General features: G+C 40.4%; 1 protein-coding gene across 1 annotated transcript in view; it reads right to left on the reverse strand.

Moving 5' to 3' along the window:
- Window positions 1-11,496, reverse strand: part of LOC128125793 (vomeronasal type-2 receptor 116-like) — a 29,048-nt gene extending 17,552 nt beyond the window's left edge. The window contains exon 1 of the mRNA XM_052763509.1: window positions 11,285-11,496. Coding sequence (XP_052619469.1) covers window positions 11,285-11,496 — 212 coding nt within the window. The remainder of the gene's footprint in view (window positions 1-11,284) is intronic.
- Window positions 11,497-19,043: the final 7,547 nt, after the last annotated feature.

Genomic DNA, 19,043 nt, shown 5'->3' on the forward strand with positions numbered 1-19,043 from the left:
CACATTAGCACTGGAGATCACTTCCTAAATATAACACCAGTAGCACAAACACTGAGAGAAACAATTAATAAATGGGACCTCTTGAAACTGAGAAGCTTTTGTAGGGCGAAGGCCATGTTCAATAAGACAAAACGAGAGCTTACAGAATGGGAAAAGATCATCACCAACCACACATCTGACTGAGGGCTGATCCCCAGAATATATAAAGAACTCAGGAAACTAAACATCCAAATACCTAACAGTCCAATTAAAAAATGGGCTATAGAGGTAAACAGAGAATTCTCAACAGAAAAAGCTCAAATGGCCAAAAGACCATGTGCTCAACATCCTTAGTCATCAGGGAAATGCAAATCAAAATGACTCTGAGATAACATCTTATACCTGTCAGAATGGCTAAGATCAAAATCACTGAAGACAGCTTATGTTGCAGAGGATGTGGAGCAAGGGGAACACTCCTACACTGTTTGTGGGAATGCAAACTTGTACAGCCACTCTGGAAATCAGTATGGTGGTTTCTCAGAAAATTGGGAATCAATCTTCCTCAAGACACAGCTATACCACTCTTGGGCATATACCAAAGGAATACTCAATTGTCCTATAAGGACACATGCTCAACTATGTTCATAGCAGTATTCTTTGAAATAGCCAGAACCTGGAAACAACCTAGATGCTCCTCAACTGAAGAATGGATAAAGAAAATGTGGTACATATACACAATGGAGTACTACTCAGCAGAGAAAAACAATGACATCATGAGGTTTGCAGGCAAATGGATAGAACTAGAAAATATCATCCTGAGTGAGGTAACTCAGACTCAGAAGGACAAACATGGTATGCACTCACTCATAAGTGGATACTAGATGTAAAGCAAAGGATAACCAGACTGCAGCCCACTGCTACAGGGAGGCTAGCTAGTAAGGAGGACCCTAGGAAGGATGCATGGATAGCTCAGTGATGGAGAAATGGATGAAATCTACATGAGCAAACTGGGGGTGAGGGAGAGTAATGGAGAGCAAGTGACAGGGGAATGAGAGTTTAGGGGAGTGGGAGATTTGAGCTGGATAGGGAACAGAATGGGAGAACAAGGAAAGAGATACCATGATAAATGAATGCACCAGGGGAATAGGGAGAAGCAGAGTGCTTGGGAGGTCCCCAGGAGTCCACAGAGATGACTCCACCATAAACTACTGACAATGATTGAGAGGGTGTCTGAGCTGACCTACTCTGGTGACAGGGTGGCTAAATATCTTAACTGTCATCATAGAACCCTCATCCAATGACTGATGGGAGCAGATGCAGACATCCATGGCCGGGTCCCAGGCAAAGCTCCAGGAGTCCAATCGACGAGAGAGAGGAGGGATTCTATGAGCAAGAGATACCAAGACCATGATTGGAAAAAGTACAGAGACAACTAGCCTAACTAGTGGAAACACATGAACTGTGGACCAATAGCTGAGGACCCCGATGGTACTGGATTAGGCCCTCTTGATAAGCAAGACAGTTGTTTAGTTGGAACTGTTTATGGGGCCCCCAGGCAGTGGAATCAGGACCTGTCCCTAGTGCATGAGCTGGCTTTTTGGAGCCTAGTGCCTATGGTGAGACACTTTGCACAGCCTTGGTACAGGGAGGAGGGGCTTGGACCTGCCTCAACTGAATGTACTAGGCTTTGCTGACTCGCCATGGGAGACCTTGCCTTGGATGAGGTGGGAATAGGGGGTGGAGTGGGGTGAAGGCTGGGGGTGAGAGAAGCAATCTGTGGTTGGTATGTAAAATGAAAAGAAAATCTCTTAATAAAAAAGAATTACAGCTGACTTCTCAATGAGAACTCTAAAATATAGGAGAATTTGGACAGATATCTTGCAGACCCCAAGAGCTTGATGCCAGCCCAGATTATTATACCTAGCAACAATTTCAATCATCATGCATAGAAAATATGATATTCTATGATAGAGACAAAATAAAATATATCTACAGATCCCACCATATGGAATGTGCTAGAAAGAAAGCTCCAACCCAAGGCGGCTTACTATACCCATGAAAACACAAGAAATAAATAATCTCATACTAGAAAAAACAAAATAAGGAAGCCCAAAACACACACATGCAAATGCACACACACACACACACACACACACACACACACACACACACACACACACAGACACCCCGCCAATACCAGCACCATCAACATCAAAAACAACAAAATAATAGGAATTAACAGTCCTTGGTCTTTAATATCTCTCAATGTCAATGGTCTCAATTCCCCAACAGAGAGAAACAGCCTAACAAAATGGATGCCAAAACTGTATCCATTGTTCTGCTGCATATAAGAAACACATCTCAACATAAAATATAGGTATTACTTCAGGGTAAAGGGTTGAAATAAGGTATACTATAAGAGGGGACCTAAGAAGTAAGCTGGTATGGCCATTTTAATATCTACTAAAATCAACTTCAAACCAAAATTAATCAAAAGAGATGGAGAAGAACACAACATACATATAAAAAGAAAAATCCACCAAGATGGCATTTCAAATCTTAACATCAATGCTCTAATCACAAGCGCATCCACTTTTGTAAAGGAAACATTACTGCAGATAAAATCACATATTGATCATCACACACTAATAATAGGAAACCTCAATACCCCATTGTCATCAACCTAGAAGTCATCCAGACATAAAGTAAACAGTGAAATACTAGAACTAGCAGATACTAGAAACCAAATGGACCTACCACATATTACAGGACATTTCACCCAAACACAAAAGAATATATCTACTTCTCAGCACCTCATAGAAATTTCTCCCAAATTGTCTACATACTGAGATAAAAGCAAGTCTCAATAGATACAAGAAAACTGAAACAACTCCCTGCATATTATATGACCATCATGAATTAGAGCTGGATATCAGAAACAATAGAACACTTATAAACTCATGGAAACTGAACATTTCTCTATATAATGAAAAGGGAAATGCAAATCAAAATGACTCTGAGATACCACCTAACACCCATCAGAATGACTAAGATCAAAAACACTGAAAACAGCTTATGCTGGAGTGGATGTGGAGCTAGGGGAACTCTCCTCCACTGCTGGTGGGAATGCAAGCTTGTACAGCCACTTTGGAAATCAATATGGTGCTTTCTTAGAAAATTGGGAATCAATCTCCCTCAAGATCCAGCTATACCACTCTTGGGCATATTATACCCAAGGAAATGCTCTATCATACCACAAGGACACTTGCTCAGCTACGTTCATAGCAGCATTGTTTGTAATAGCCAGAACCTGAAAACAACCTAGATGCCCTTCAATTGAAGAATGGATAAATAAAATATGCTACATATACACAATGGAGTACTACTCAGCAGAGAAAAACAATGACATCATGAGGTTTACAGGCAAATGGATGGATCTAGAAAATATCATCCTGAGTGAGGTAACCCAGACTCAGAAAGACAAACATGGCATGTACTCACTCATAGGAGGATACTAGATGTAAAACAAAGATGACTAGACTGTTACTCACAACTCCAGCGAGGCTACCTAGAAAACAGGACCCTAAGAAAGACACAGGGATTGCCCTATGACAGAGAAATGGATGAGATCTATGTGAACAACCTGGTTGTTAGTGGGGGTAATGAAGGGCAAGGTTCGAGGGAAAGAGAGCTTAGTGGAGCGGGAGATCCCAGCTGGATCAAGAACAGAGAGGGAGAACAAGGAATAAGAGACCATGATAAATGAAGACCCCAGGGGAATAGGAAGAAGCAAAGTGCTAGAGAGGTCCCCAGGAATCCACAAAGATACCTCCACAATAGACTACTGGCAATGGTCGAGAGACAGCCCGAACTGACCTACTCTGGTGATAGGATGGCCAAACACCCTAACTGTCGTGCTAGAAATCTCATCTAATGACTGAGGGAACTGGATGCAGAGATCCGCGGCCAGGCCCCAGGTGGAGCTCCAGGAGTCCAATTGGTGAGAAAGAGGAGGGTTTGTATGAGCGAGAATTGTTGAGACCATAGCCAAACTAATGGAAACACATGAACTATGAACCAATAGCTGAGGAACCCCCAACTGTATCAGGCCCTCTGTATAAGTGAGACAGTTGATTAGCTTGAACTGTTTGGGAGGTACCCAGCTAGTGGGACCGGGTCCTGTCCTTAGTGCATGAGCTGGCTGTTTGGAACCTGGGGCTTATGCAGGGAGACTTTCCTCAGCCTGGGAGAAGGGGACTGGACCTGCCTGGACTGAATCTTCGAGGTTGAGCTGAATCCCCAGGGGAGTCTTTGCCCTGGAGGAGATGGGAATGGGGGGGTGGGCTGGAGGCAAGGCGGGGAGAGGGAGAGCGTGGGAGGGGGGAGGACAGGGGAATTCGTGGCTGATATGTAAAATTAAATTAAATTATAAAATAATAATAAAATATATATATAAAGACAGAAATAAAAAAATTAAACACTTTCTAGAATGAAATGAGTACAAAATATATACAAACTTATAGGACACAATGAAAGCTTTGAAAATAGGAAAGTTTATAACACTAAGTGCTGTGGTGATATATTGTGTACCCTAATAAAGTTTGTCTTAGGATCAGAGGACAGAGCCAGCTACTAGATTAGACATAGAAACCAGACAGTGGTGACACACACCCTTAATCCTATCACTCGGGAGGCAGAGATTCATCTGAATCTCTATAAATTCAAGGGCACACTGGAACCATAGTCTGGCAGTGGTGGCACACACCTTTAATCCCAGTACTGGAAAGCACACATTCCTTTAATCCCAGGAAGTGATGGCCAGGCAGAGGAAGGTATACAAGTTGTGAGGAAACAGGAACTAAAGCAGTTCAGCTGAGATCCTTTTGGGTGAGGACTCATAGACTTTCAGTCAGAAGAAACAGGATCCGCTGAGGAGTTAGCAGGTGAGGTTGGCTGTAGCTTGCTCTGCTTCTCTGATCTTTCAGCTTTCATCCTAATATCTGGCTTTGTGTTTTTTATTAAAAGACCATGTAAGATTCAAACAACAAAATGCCTACACAAAATATGTAGATGTCTCATACTAACAACCCAACAGCACACCTGAAATCTCTAGGACAAAAAGAAGTGGTTACACTCAAGAGGAGTACATGGCAAGTAATAATCAAACTTCACACTATAATCAATAAAATAGAAAGAAAGAGAATAATACAAAGAATCATGGATAAATGGTTGGTTCTTTGATAAAATCAACAAAGTAGACAAACACTTTTACAAACCAAAAACCGAGAAAGAATATTCAAATTAACAAAATCAGAAACAAAAAGTGGGATATTACAACAGACACTGAGAAAGTACCAACAGTCATGAAGACATACTTTAAGAGCATGTACTCTACAAAAATTAGAAACTCTGAAAAAAAGGGATAATTTTCTTGACAGATGCTTTAGGTACCACTTATCAAAGTTAAATAAAGATCAAATTAACAATTTAAACAGACATATAACCCTTAAGGAAATAGAAGCAGTATTAAAATCCTCTTCCACAGCAGGGCAGTGATGGTTCACACTTTTAATCCCAGCACTCAGTAGGCAGAGGAAGGTGGACCTCTGTGACTTTGAGGCCAGCCTGGTCTACAGTATGATTTCCAGGATACCCAAGACTGTTTCACAGAGAAACCCTGTCGAAAAACCAAAAAAAAGCCACCCCCTGAAAAATAAACAGATCCAGATGGTTTTACCATGAGATTATACCAGTCTTGCAAAGAAAAGCTAATAGCAGCACTTCTGAAATTATTCCTCAAAATAGAAAAAGAAGGAAAATTGCCAAATTTATTTTATGAGGCCACAGTCACCCTGCTACCAAATCCATAAAATGATTCAACAAAGAAAGAGAATTACAGACCAATTTCTGTCATAAACGTTGATGCAAATGACCAAGTTGAATCCAAGAACACATGAAAAAGATCATCTGCCATGATCAAGTAGGCTTCATCCTAGAGATGCAGGGATGGTTCAACATACAAAAATCAGTCAATGTAATCCACCATATAAACTGAAAAAAAAAACTGAACTGAAAAAAAAACATATGACCCTCTCATTAGATGCTGAAGAAGTCTTTGCCAAAATCCAACATCCTTTCATAATGAAAGTCTTGGAAAGATCAGGGATACATTCTAAATATAAGAATGGTGATTTATGGCAAGTTGTAAACATCAAATTAAATAGAGAGAAACTCGAATTCCACTAAAATGAGGAACAAGACATTTCTGCCATCCTTTTCCATTTCTATTCAATATAGCAGTAGTTGAAGTTTTATCGGGAGCACTAAGACAACTGAAGGAGATTGAGAGAATAAAAATTGGGCAGGGAGAAGTCAATGTATAATATTTGTAGATGATATGATAGTATATACAAGTGACCCTAAAAAATTCAACAGGAAACACCCACAGCTGATGAACATCTTCAGCAAAGTGGCTGAATATAACTTAACTAAAAAATCAGTAGCCCACATAAAAACAAATTAACAAAGGGACTGAGAAAGAAATCAGGGAAGCAACATTGTGTATAATAGTCACAAGTAATATAAATTTCAGAGTAAATTAAACCAAGTAAGTGAAAGAATGAATGATGAAAACTTCAAGCCTTTGAAGACAGAAATTGAAGAAGATATCAGAAGATGAGTAACCTCCCATGCTCATGGACCAGTAGGACTAAACTAAATTGGCCATCCTACCAAAAGCGATATACAGACCCAATCTAATCCCTATCAAAACTCCAACACAATTTTTTACAGTCCTTGGTAGAACAACAATCAACTTCAAATTGAAAAACAAAAATGCCCAGAATAGCTAAATCAAACCTGAACAATAAAAAACAATACTGGGGTATCACCATCCTTGATTTCAAATTGCACTACAGAGGTGCAGTAATAAAAAAACCTGAATGATATTGGCATAAACATAGAGGTGTCCATCAATCAATATTAATTGAACACCTAGAAATAAATCCATACACCCATGTACTTCTGATTTTTGATAAAGAAAGAAATGCACACTAGAATAAAGAAATCATCTTCAACAAATGGTACAGGTCAAATTGGATATCTGATTGTAGAAGAATACAAATAGTTCCATATTTATCACTCTGAACAAAACTGAACTCCAAATTGACAAAAGACCTCAACATAAAACCAAAAACACTTAACCTAATAGAAGAGAAAGTGGGGAATAACCTTGAATGCATTGTCACAAGAGACAACTTTTCGAACAGAACACTAATAGTGAAGGCACTATGACCAAAAATTAAGAAAAGGGACCTCAGAACCTTACAGGTTTCTGTAAGACAAAGGACAAGATCAATAGGACAAACAGCTGACTATAGAATGGGAAAAGACTTTTTTTTTTTTTTTTTTTAGCAATTCCACATCCCATAAGTTTTAAATCCAAAATATATAAAGAACACAAGAAACTAGGCATAAAAAACCCCTAATAATTCAATGAAAGCATGGGCTACAGCTCTAAACAGAGTATTCTCAACAGAAGAATCTCAAAGTGCTGAAAAACACTTGAAATGTTCAACATCTTTAGCCATCAGGAAAATGGAAATCAAAAAAACTCTGTGATTCCATCTTACATGTGTCAGAATGGCTAACATAAAAAACAGAAGTGACAGTTCCAGTTCATGCTGGAATGGATATAGAGCAAAGGGAACACTCCACCATTGCTGGTGGGAGTGCAAACTTGTATAACCACTATGGAATTCAATATGGCACTTACCTAGAAAATTGGGAATTGATCTACCTCAAGACCCAGCTATAATGTCATTGTTTTTACTGCTGAGTCATACTCCATCATGTATATCTGCCAGATTTTCTTTCTATTCTTCATTTGAGGAGCATCTAGGTTGTTTCCAGAATCTGGCTATTATGAATAATGCTGCTATGAACATAGTTGAGCACGTACCCTTGTGATATAATTGAATATTCCTTGGGTATATTCCCAAGAGTGATATAGCTGTGTCTTGAGATGGATTGACTCCCAATTTTCTGAGAAACCAGGAGGAGGGTGGAGAGGGTGATCTGTGGTTAGTATGAAAAATGAATAGAAAATGTCTTAATAATAAAAAAAGAAAAAAACCAGCTACAGCATTATTGGGCATATACACAATGGGCACCCCATCCTACCACAAAGACACTTGCTCAACTCTGTTAATTTTGTCTCTATTTATATTAGGCACAAACTGGAAAGAACGAGATGTCCCTCAACCAAAGAATGGATGAAGTTACACACAATGGGCTATTACTCAGCTGTATAAAAAAATGACATAATGAAATTTGCAAACAAATGTACGGAACTAGAAAAAAATCATCCTGAGTGAGGCAGTCCAGACCCAGAAAAACAAATATGCTATATATTCACTTATAAGTGGTTATTGATTGTTGAGTAAATAATAACCAAGCTATAAATCCACAGACCCATAGGTGTTAGGTAAAAAGGAGCTTTCTAGAGGAGGAATGCATGATTCTCCCTGGAAAGGGGAAATAGAATGAATTTTGAGAATGGATTGGGGGCAGGTAGGTATAGGAACAGGAGTGATCAGGTGGGGGTGAGGGATGGAGAGAGTAAGAGCAGAGAAAGACAGCTAGAATTAGGGGTCATTTGGGGGACTCTTTGGAAACTTGGTGCTGTGGAAACTTCTGAAGGATGATCCTAGTGAGGACTTCTAGTACTAAAGGATGTAGAATATGAGCTGTTCATCTTCTGTAGCCAGGCAAAGCTTGCAGTGGTGGGCCATTGTTCATTTGATGGAGTTATTGGCCAAAGTGGTCCTTCAGTGATTCCCAAACAACTCAGGTTGATACTAGGAAAGAGGTTCACTCTCCCAAAACTGACAGCAGGGCCTAATTGTGTAGGACAACATCCACAGAGCTCACACTTCATAGAGTAGTCAAGCTGTTGCCTGCATGGGACTTTCACCTCTGTTCTAGTCTCTTTGGTGAGGGAAGATGCTCTGCAGTCTACCTAAAAAGAAACATAAACACCAACCCAGTAACAAAATATGTGACCTACAATCTATCCTGACTATAAAATGTGCTTGGGTAGTCGTGTAACAGAACTTGTACATCTTTTGGAAGTCAACAACCACTGTCTGTTATAACTTGAGACTTTTGCTTCAAAGGGAGCTCATGGCAAATGCTGCCTGGATGGCCAGTAACCTGAGACTGGATAGCACAGAGCTTAGGATAGAACCAAACAGGACTGGAAAAAAATTAATGAAATTATTCTGATATAATTATAGATTAGTTCCTTCTCCAGTGTCATGGCAGCAGGTGGCAGTGGGTGCAGAGGCCCACAGCATGACACTGTTATGTGAAGTGGCTAAATTGGAGGTCTCCATCAAATCCCTCTTCTCAGAGATCAGGGAATCCCACTGAGAATGAGGGAGGTATATTGTTAGAGTCAGAGAGCATGGGGGACACCAGGATAATATGGGCCACTGAATCAATTAAGCAGGGCTCATGAGAGGTGACTGAAGCTGCAAGCATGGGGCCTGCATGTGTTGGTACCATGGTGTTTTTCTGGGATTTAACAATGGGAGAAAAGTGTGTCTCTGAATCTTTTGCCTGCACTTGGGACTCTCATTCCTTTTGGGTTGCCTGATCCAGCCTTGATAGGAAAGCAATTTCTTTTTTCCTTTTCTTTTTTTCTTTTTTTTTGTCATGTTTGGTTGTTGTCTCTTGTAGGCCTTCTCCTTTCTGAAGGAAAAATGAGGTGGAGTTGATTGGGGAGAGGGGAGGTTTGCAGTAGCTGATAGGAATGGAGAGAGGGGAAAATGTGGTTGGGATGTACTATCTGTGAGAAGAATCTATTTTCAATTAAAAAAAGATGGTTAAAAGCAACAGTAAATTCTTCCCAACACCTAAGCCTTGTGAGTAATGTGGTTGCTCATTGAAGATTGGAAGTCATTTTATCACTTGAAATTAAGGAGCTCTTGGGCTGCTGAGCCCTCACTCAGGTCTCAGAATGGTATGCTTATTAAGTCAACAGGTAAGTTCAGGGGATGGAGAGTTAGATGTACCAAGAGCAATTGTAGGTTGCAGAGGACACGACAAAGAACGAAACATGGGGTACTGGTTTAGTACCTAGTGTACTGACAGATTAAACAAAAAACAGGTCAAAAATACCCACTTTTGTGAAATATATGGTTAACCTGAAGAAAGAATTGATATGAAATTATTCACAGATTCATAGAAATGCTGATTTTCTTGTATCTAATGTTGGGTATATAAAAATAAGAGTTTTCTGGTGGGCTGCATCTGAATGCCTCCTTATTTGACCTTTTTAATGAAGTATGGATTTTTAAATTACTAAATATTGCTTCTAGAAAGCCAAGAAATGTTGAATAAAATTATCATGATACTTTAAGATAAGAAAGACAACATGTATGTACTTCCCTACACTGAAGTAAAGGATGTATCAGAAGCATGAAAGAAGGCTTTTAGATTGGAGGGACTTCATGTGCTCTACCCTGTATGAAAAAAATAGGAAAAAACAAGAGATGCTCATGGTAACCTTTTATAATCATAATAGTATTCCCCTATCACAAATTTAGTTTGATTTTATTTCTAACTTAATAAGAAACAGCCCTATGTGACCACCACCCGAGTCAGTGTTTCCTATTAACAAATACATGAGAATGAAAATAAAACTTGTTAGAAATGCATGAATCAAATAGGTAAATGGTAAATATATCTGATAGTAAAAGACTTAGAAGACAAAGGATATAATATGACACTCCTACACAGGCAGAGATCTTTTGACAGCAAAGAAGTGAGCCCAACGTCTAAATCTGATATCCCTGATCCTGAATCAGTGCATCTAACACAGGCAGGTCTTGACACTCTAGCATCACATCCAGCACTCAAGAGACACAGTTTTCAGTGGCATCAACTTTTCTTAAAGGAACACATCTAGCCTTCTAGAATTCCCTTAACTACTAGGTCAACATTAGAGAAAACCATCCTTCCTGTGAAGATATAATGTGGATAACAATCAAAACCTTGTGACAGTAAACACAGGGCAAATCAGACCACATGATTAAAAATACCAATTTTGGAAACAAAAATCAAAAAATATTTTCTCATGTCCACTTTTTATCTTATGAAAAGAAAAAGAAGTGAAGATTTGAGAATAGAAGCCAGGTTGTCATGATGAAAACTATATGGATAATGGAAGTTTAAATCCATACATCATCTTGGTCATAAGAAATATGAATTAAAAAAAGAATACTTAAATAATGGCACTTACTGTAGGTGGAAGTCTTTGAAATAGTGTTGTAAAGATGCATGTGGATCCTTGTTGATTGTGTAGACAATATGAATAGGGAAAAACACACCAATCACCACATCTCCTTTGTGGTGAAAATCTTCCTTGATTTTGACATAGCATTCAAAGCCGCTATAGGCACATACAAGAGTGGCAAGCAGGAGAAACCCAAGGATAAAAATCCATGAAGACATTCCACTAACAAGTGTGTCTGCCAAGCTGTAAGCAAGCTAGATGCAGATACTAAGGTGTCCAGGAGTTATATAATCAACTCATATGTTTGTGAGTGTATGTACTTCTAACCTTGTTGATGAGTGAGGCTGTTACAATAAGCAATACAAGCTCTTTCTGTTGCCTCCTCACCCATTGCCACTGAGAATTCTGGAATCTTTTCTTCTTCCCTTAGGCTCTGCATCTGGGGCCCTGTATTCACGTGAAAAACAAACTGGAAAATGTGCTTATGGATCTTTTTCTCTAGCCACAGGCGGCATGACTTCATCCAAGTTGATGAACATGATCTCAGGGATGACCCCCTCTTAGGGCCATTTGGTCACATGTATGAAGCAAGAAACTTTTCCTATGTAAATAACTGTGGCTGAAGTAAACATGCTACATCTGAGGTTCCTGTGTTGGTGAAAAAAGGGAGACAGGAGAGAGGGTGGAAAAGGCCTGTGCAGCATATAGCATATAAAATAAGGAGACCGTTATGCTTGCCGAAGCCAAAGTTAACCGGTGAATGTATTCCTGACATAATGAGTCTAGGAGTCTCAGGATTTCATTTTATAATATGTCAATATATGCAGACCAATTTGATGTCTACACACAACACAGTCAGTTTATTTCTCACTTTGGAACATCGATGACCCTACTGAATTCCTCAGTTCCAAATGAACCACTTAATTTCAGTGCAGAAATCAAGATTCTTGTTTACATTATGAGCTTCCTCACTATGGAAGGCATAGAGCTTCTTGTGCTTACAGACACCAGGGGAGCTAGGAATGTTAAGCGCACGAGGTTTTCCTTTCAAAGGCAGAGATGTAGAATCTAATTTCCACCTAGAAAGCTAGTAGTGGACTGTTGAATAGCCTGGTCACATTTTTGCTATCTGTGAGGCTGGAACTATACCCTATTCTCCCCCAGACACATGCCTTGAGTCTTTCCACCTACCAAATGTATTTTTATGAAAAATGTTTACATGTAGTCAATCTAAAAGAACCCATAGTTATAGAAGATGTCACTTGCACTTTATGAAGAGTTTCCATTATGCAAATGGGATTGAGTTATTTATCACCAGGATCACCAGGAAACTTTTTGCCAAATTGTGCTGTGCTGAAATACATCTAAAACTTAGTAAATTAATAGATGATATCAACTTTGGCACACAGGATGAAGTCCTGACTATAATGTGAAACTTTCTAATACTGATTTCAATTTTCTTATCTCTTCAGCATGAGAACAGTACAAGTTACTTCTATACTAACTGTCATATTTTTCAATTTATGACTTAGAAGAAGAAACAAAAAGTTTGCGTCTAGGGTAAAGACTCAGACATTATTGGGATGCAGACCTGACAACAATATGAAATTTCTCAGTGAGGAGATAGATGGTTCAGAGGTTAAGAGCAATAAATAATGTTCCAGAGGAACTAGGTTCATTTCCCAGGTTGCTGTGGGATGGTGTGTATGTCAAGTGTGTTGCTGATTGGTCAATAAATAAATCACTGATTGGCTGGTGGCCAGGCAGGAAGTATAGGCGGGACAAGGAGGAGAATAAAGCTGGGAAGTGGAAGGAAGGCTGAGGAGAGAGACACTGCCAGCCGCCAGGATGACAAACAGCATGTGAAGATGCCAGTAAGCCACGAGCCACGTGGCAAGGTATAGATTTATAGAAATGGATTAATTTAAGCTGTAAGAAAAGTTAGCAAGAAGCCTGCCACGGCCATACAGTTTGTAACCAATATAAGTCTCTGTGTTTACTTGGTCAGGTCTGAGTGGCTGTGCGACTGGCAGGTGAGAGAGATTTGTCCTGACTGTGGGCCAGGCAGGAAAACTCTAGCTACACCAGGTTGCCTGGTGTTCGATCATGTCAGGAAAAAAAAGAATAAAATTTCTCACCATGGGATTCTCAAATTTTCACCAAAAATCCATTAAAAACTAACTTTTTTCTTTTTTTCACAGAAATATTATATCATAGACCTGCTCCTTAAAAACACTGGTCATTCTAAGAAGTCACATACCACCCTCATTTGCCATAAATTTTCTGAAGGGCTTTGATCCAAACAAGGTCAGACATCTGCAATTCCATTAATGAGTAATATCTGTGGAAGTTCCATCTGTAATCTCTCTGTAGTATGCTTTGTCCAGCCTAATTGCCCTGTCAGTAAGGCTAAAAATAGAGAACAGGTTTCTAGGTGTCTACAGTCCACACGGAACAATAGATCTAGTTATGAAGCATATTTTAATATGTTTCTATTCATCAAAATTATACAGCTAAATGAGAAAATTATACATCTTCCTGACCATCCACAAATATGTGTGTGCATATGCTTGAGACATATTCATGGGATTACATATATATATTATGTAAAAATGCATTGTAATGGAGAGATATCATGGCTGTTTTTGCACAAGTGAAATTACAGACAGGAGCAACAGGTTTTCTCAGAGTCTGTGGCCCTGTAAGTTCTGCTTGACAGGGTTCCTCCATCAGTGAACCACTCATCTGGTGGGTTGACATCTGAATTATCAATTGATAACTACTGTAATTGCATCATGGCCCACAATGACTTGTGATATCACTCCTGAGAATGTATGTTGATGTGCCTTTGTCAGGTTCAAAAGCTTTTTAGTATATCACTAATGTCACTAATCTCCATTTCCTGGACCATGCAGAGGACAACTATGATAAGGTTCTGTGGTGGTATTGTGTTCCCCAAAATATTGTGCATGCTAATAAACTTATCTGGGGTCAGATACAGAATAGCCACAATATTAATCATAGAGGATAGGCAGTGGTAGTACACGCCTTTAATCCTAGCATTCCAGAGGCAGAAATCCATGTGTTCAAGGATTCAGCCAAGCATGGTGACTCATGCCTTTAATCCCAGAAAGCGAGACTTTAATCCCAGGGAGTGGTGGTAGAAAGCAGAAAGGTATATAAGACGTGAGGACCAGGAACTAGGCTGGTTAAGCATTCAGGCCTTTGAGCAGCACAGTTCAGCTGAGAGCCATTGGGATATGAGGACACAGAAGCTTCCAGTCTGAGGAAACAAGATCAAATGAGAAGTTGGCCAGGGGAGGTTAGCTGTGGCTTGTTCTGTCTCTCTGATCTTCCCGTGTTCACCACAATACCTGGCTCAGGTTTGATTTTATTGATAAGAACTTTTAAGATTCATGCTACAAGGTTCAAAGATCCTGAGGCACAGTTAGCAAACAAAGTTGCAGGCAGGGTCCTGTTAGGTTATGGCTGAAGGGGCCTTTCTCACTTGCCCCAGGCTGGGGATTTGAAGCAATGTCTCATGAAGGGAAATTATGTGGATTCACCAACAGCCAAGCTGTCATTGTCATTGGAAGCAGGAGTGAAGTTTCTCAAAGTTTTGTGAAGTTGCTGAAGCATGCAGGATCCACAATGACAGTCCATGCTACAGACAAGAAATCTGTTGGACGGCAGCTCCTCAGGACTGTGTGGAACAAGCAATTGTCTGAAAGCTGTCCATCCATGGGTCATATTATCAAGCAGTTTAGGTTAGTGAAAGAAAAGCTAGACAAACATTTGCTTACTGTGAAGATGTCTTTATAACATTAACCTCATATACCTGTTAATGAAAGCCCTTAAGGTCCAGCCTCATAAGCTTTCACACAGAGTTCTAAGGAGACTGTACTGGCACAGTGGAAAACTAACTGAGGGATAAGGAATGGGTCTACTCACAGTGCTCTTTTAGTCCAAGACTCCTTATTGTTCTAAGTAAGCTCTAAATACAGCTATTTTTAGCTCACATGCTTAGCTCCTGTCTTGTTTGACTGTCCATACGTTTCTAACAGGAGACTCCTTGCAATCCTGAGACAAGTTTCAAAACCCTTGAGGTCATAGCACATTCCTAAAATAGATGATAAAGAACAGAGCCATTACCATGGTAACAAAGGTTCCAAGGTCTCCCGTGGCCTTTTGTTACCAGCAGCTCTCAACCTGTGTTCAAACTTTCATCAAATTCTGAGAGAGAATTGACTCCTTTAGTATCTCTTCGCAATTCTGGATTCTTTACTCTGTCAGATGAGGGACGGGGATAGGTCTCCCATGCTCAGGTTCTCAGAGTTGCATCATCTATACTCCCATCAACAGGGCCATGTCTGCGGTGTCGCCCAGACAAAGCGCTAGTCTTGCTTTCCTGTGTGTTGGCACTGGTCAAGAGGTCAGATGTTTCACCAGTTCATTCCAATCCCTTCCTCTCTCATCTCTTCAGATATGGCTCTGTATAGGACCTGAACACTCCCCTCTCCCTCTTCTCTCGCTCTCTCTCTCTCCCATAAGACACCATACCATACCTCTGATCACTCTAATAGTGCCCATTTTGCTGGTGCTGCAAGGTACCAGGTGAGTCCCTTTTTCTCCTCTGAGGCTGGTGTGGACAGCCCCAGGCCTGTGTGTGGGTCTCCTTGTCCCACTCAGGTTCACCATGACGCTGGGCTGGGCCATGCTTCCTCATAACAAAGAGAGATCATTATAGTTCTGCTGCTGAGTTCTGCCTACCTTGGCTACATGGCATGGGGTGAGGGCTTTGCTGAAACCGCTGGTGGGCCAGGGCTAGAAACCCTGGTCCTTATTTGGCTGAGTTCTGCCCACCCAGCCACGTGGTGTGGGGTGGTGGCTTTGCTGAAGTTCAGCTGTTGTGAGCCAGGGTTAAAATCATGTGATAACTTTTTAAATGTATAGATCATGTATTTTTATTACTTTCCCACAATTTTCCCAATTACTGTCTGGCAGAAGCCATGTTGTCACCCCTGGCAATATCACATAAATATTTTGTGAATGAACTTCCTTGAGGCAAGGTCCTTTGGAGAATCCCATCCACTTGGCTGTGATCTCTGGAAGTGCTGCTGCAGACCCCTGCACTGATCCTAGAGAGCTCTTGGGCTCCAGGCCTCTCTAACTTTCACTATGCTTATTTTAGCTAGAGTTTTCCTGCCTGGCCCACAGTCAGGACAAATCTCTCTCACCTGCCAGTCCCACAGCCGCTCAGACCCGACCAAATAAACACAGAGACTTATATTGGTTACAAACTGTATGGCCGTGGCAGGCTTCTTGCTAACTTTTCTTACAGCTTAAATTAATCCATTTCTATTAATCTATACCTTGCCACATGGCTCATGGCTTACTGGCATCTTCACATGCTGTTTGTCATTGTGGTAGCTGGCAGTGTCTCTCTCCTCAGCCTTCCACTTCCCAGCTTTATTCTCCTCCTTGTCCCGCCTATACTTCCTGCCTGGCCACTGGCCAATCAGTGATTTATTTATTGACCAATCAGCAACACACTTGACATATAGACCATCCCACAGCACTTATTCTCATGGTAATGCTTAGTTTTGCTTTGTCAGTTGTGATTATAGCTGAGTTTACCGGGAATGAAAGCTGATCATTTTCCTAAAGGTTTCCACAAAGAAATTAAGCCTCTCTGATGCCTACCAAGGGAACCAGTTTCTCCAGTCATCTTTGGCTGCCTTTGTAGTCATCCTGTGTAAGCAGGAGTAACTCACTAAGGTTAATCATTCTTGCTTACTTAACTATTTTAAAAAAAAGATAACTATATTCCAAAGAACTTAAGAAGTTGGGAGACAATTTCTTAAAAGATGACATTAAAAATTTAAAGGACACATAAGGAAAAGGTAAAGGATATGAAAGGTCAGACATCTCTCTAGTGCCAGGAAATGAATGGTTAGATGTTTTTTTCAGTTAAAATTTCCAGTTCCCTTGGATGTAAAAGTACATGTAGAAACTGCTAGGAAGAATAGAAACTTTGTTCAAATGTTTAGAGTTAGATAATCATTACCATTTTGAGAATGTATAAAGAGTAGGATTACAAATGTTGTCCATATAAAAGTAATAGACAGATTATTTAGAAATTAACTTACACCTGAAAATAATATTCTAGATATGGCATTATATACTCAGCTGATTACAAAAATACAAATGTATCACATTGTTAAGGACTAATGATAAAGGTTGAGTCCCTTTTTTGTAACTGTATGTTTGCTGCCAGCTAGGGCATAGTATGAATAAGATGTTTGTGTGGTGGTATTTTACTTGTACTGAAATGTGATTTTAATTGTATGTTAATAAATAAAGTTGTCTGGGGGTCAGAGCTATTAGAGTCATAGCAAGTGCATGGCGTCGGTGGCGCACGCCTTTAAGGACCTGGAGGGCGGTACATTCAGGCAGTGACGAGGCAGTCACATGTTTGGGTTTACAACCAATGACAAGGCAGAACAGGAAGACTTTAAGGACAGACACACAGGAAGTAGGTCCTTTTCGGAGAGCTCTCTTGGCTGGAGAGGATCCCTGAATCAGGAAGGGTGAGGCTCTTAGCTCTGACCTCTTGGCTTTCTTCTCTGAATTGGCTCTGTGTTTCTTATTTTATAAGACCGTTACATCTACATTTGGCGCCCAACGTGACAAGAATCCATTAAAAACCGCTTAACTTGGCTTGGCGGCAGGTCCGGTCTCCCGCCAGGGCGGCCGGCAGGTCCTGTTTCCGCCAGGGCGGCCTGCAGGTCCCGTTTCCCGCCAGGGCGGCCGGGTCCCTAGCCCAGGCCCAGGTCGGCTTGGCCTCAGGCCGGACTAACTTTGAGCTACTTGCTTAAAGCCTGTGCTACAGACAATTCAGGCCTGCCCTGCCGAACAGGGCCCCTGCCTGTAAAGCCAACGCACGTGGTTGGGGCTTAAGGTAGCCAGAGCCAAGGCTTGACTAGGCTCAAGCAGAAACACGTGGCTGGATTCAAGTTCTTAGGCAGAACTTGTGGCTACGGTTCTTGCGTGTTCTCTCTCTCTCTCTCTCTCTCTCTCTCTCTCTCTGGATTCACACCTCGGACACTAGGAGGCTGTTTTGAAATTCCCTTGGATTGGTACTGTTCTACGAGGACTTGGTAAGTCACTTAACATATCGAATATTTTAAAGGAAACTATTTAAAAGAGAAATTTTTTCCACATTTAAAAAAAATGGGTTTTCTGTGTTCATTGGAAGAAAATTGGGCTTTGTTTGCAATTTTAGACAGTCTGACAATGGAACAGCTATATGAGATTAATGTTGACCAAATTATGCTTTTTATTACTATGCTTATTCTCATTTTACAATTTAAAAAGATAATCAATTTAAGTGCCAGGATGACAGCTTTAGAAAAACTTGATAAACCTGTAAAAACTCAGACAGAAGAAACTAACAGTGAAGTTGCTTCAAGATTGGATCATAGGGTTACAGAAAGAAAGCCTGTGTTCACACAGTCACCCTTAGTTTGTCCAGTAACCATACAGCAGTTGCCTGATCAAATGACTACACAAAATATTTGGGCTCCAATTGAAATGTTAGATTTACGAAGGTTTAAGAAGGCAATAGTATCTTATGGCATGCAAACCCCCTGTATCATGCCAGAATAAAAGAGCCATCTTCTGCTATGGGACAGGAGAAAAGCCAAATTAAGTAAGGGACTATTCTATTACTAATCTCAACTCTTTGATTCTATTCTGATTCTTT

This window comes from Peromyscus californicus, unplaced genomic scaffold (genome assembly GCF_007827085.1).
Source record: "Peromyscus californicus insignis strain IS unplaced genomic scaffold, ASM782708v3 Scaffold_4__1_contigs__length_199733344, whole genome shotgun sequence".
Classification (NCBI taxonomy): domain Eukaryota; kingdom Metazoa; phylum Chordata; class Mammalia; order Rodentia; family Cricetidae; genus Peromyscus; species Peromyscus californicus.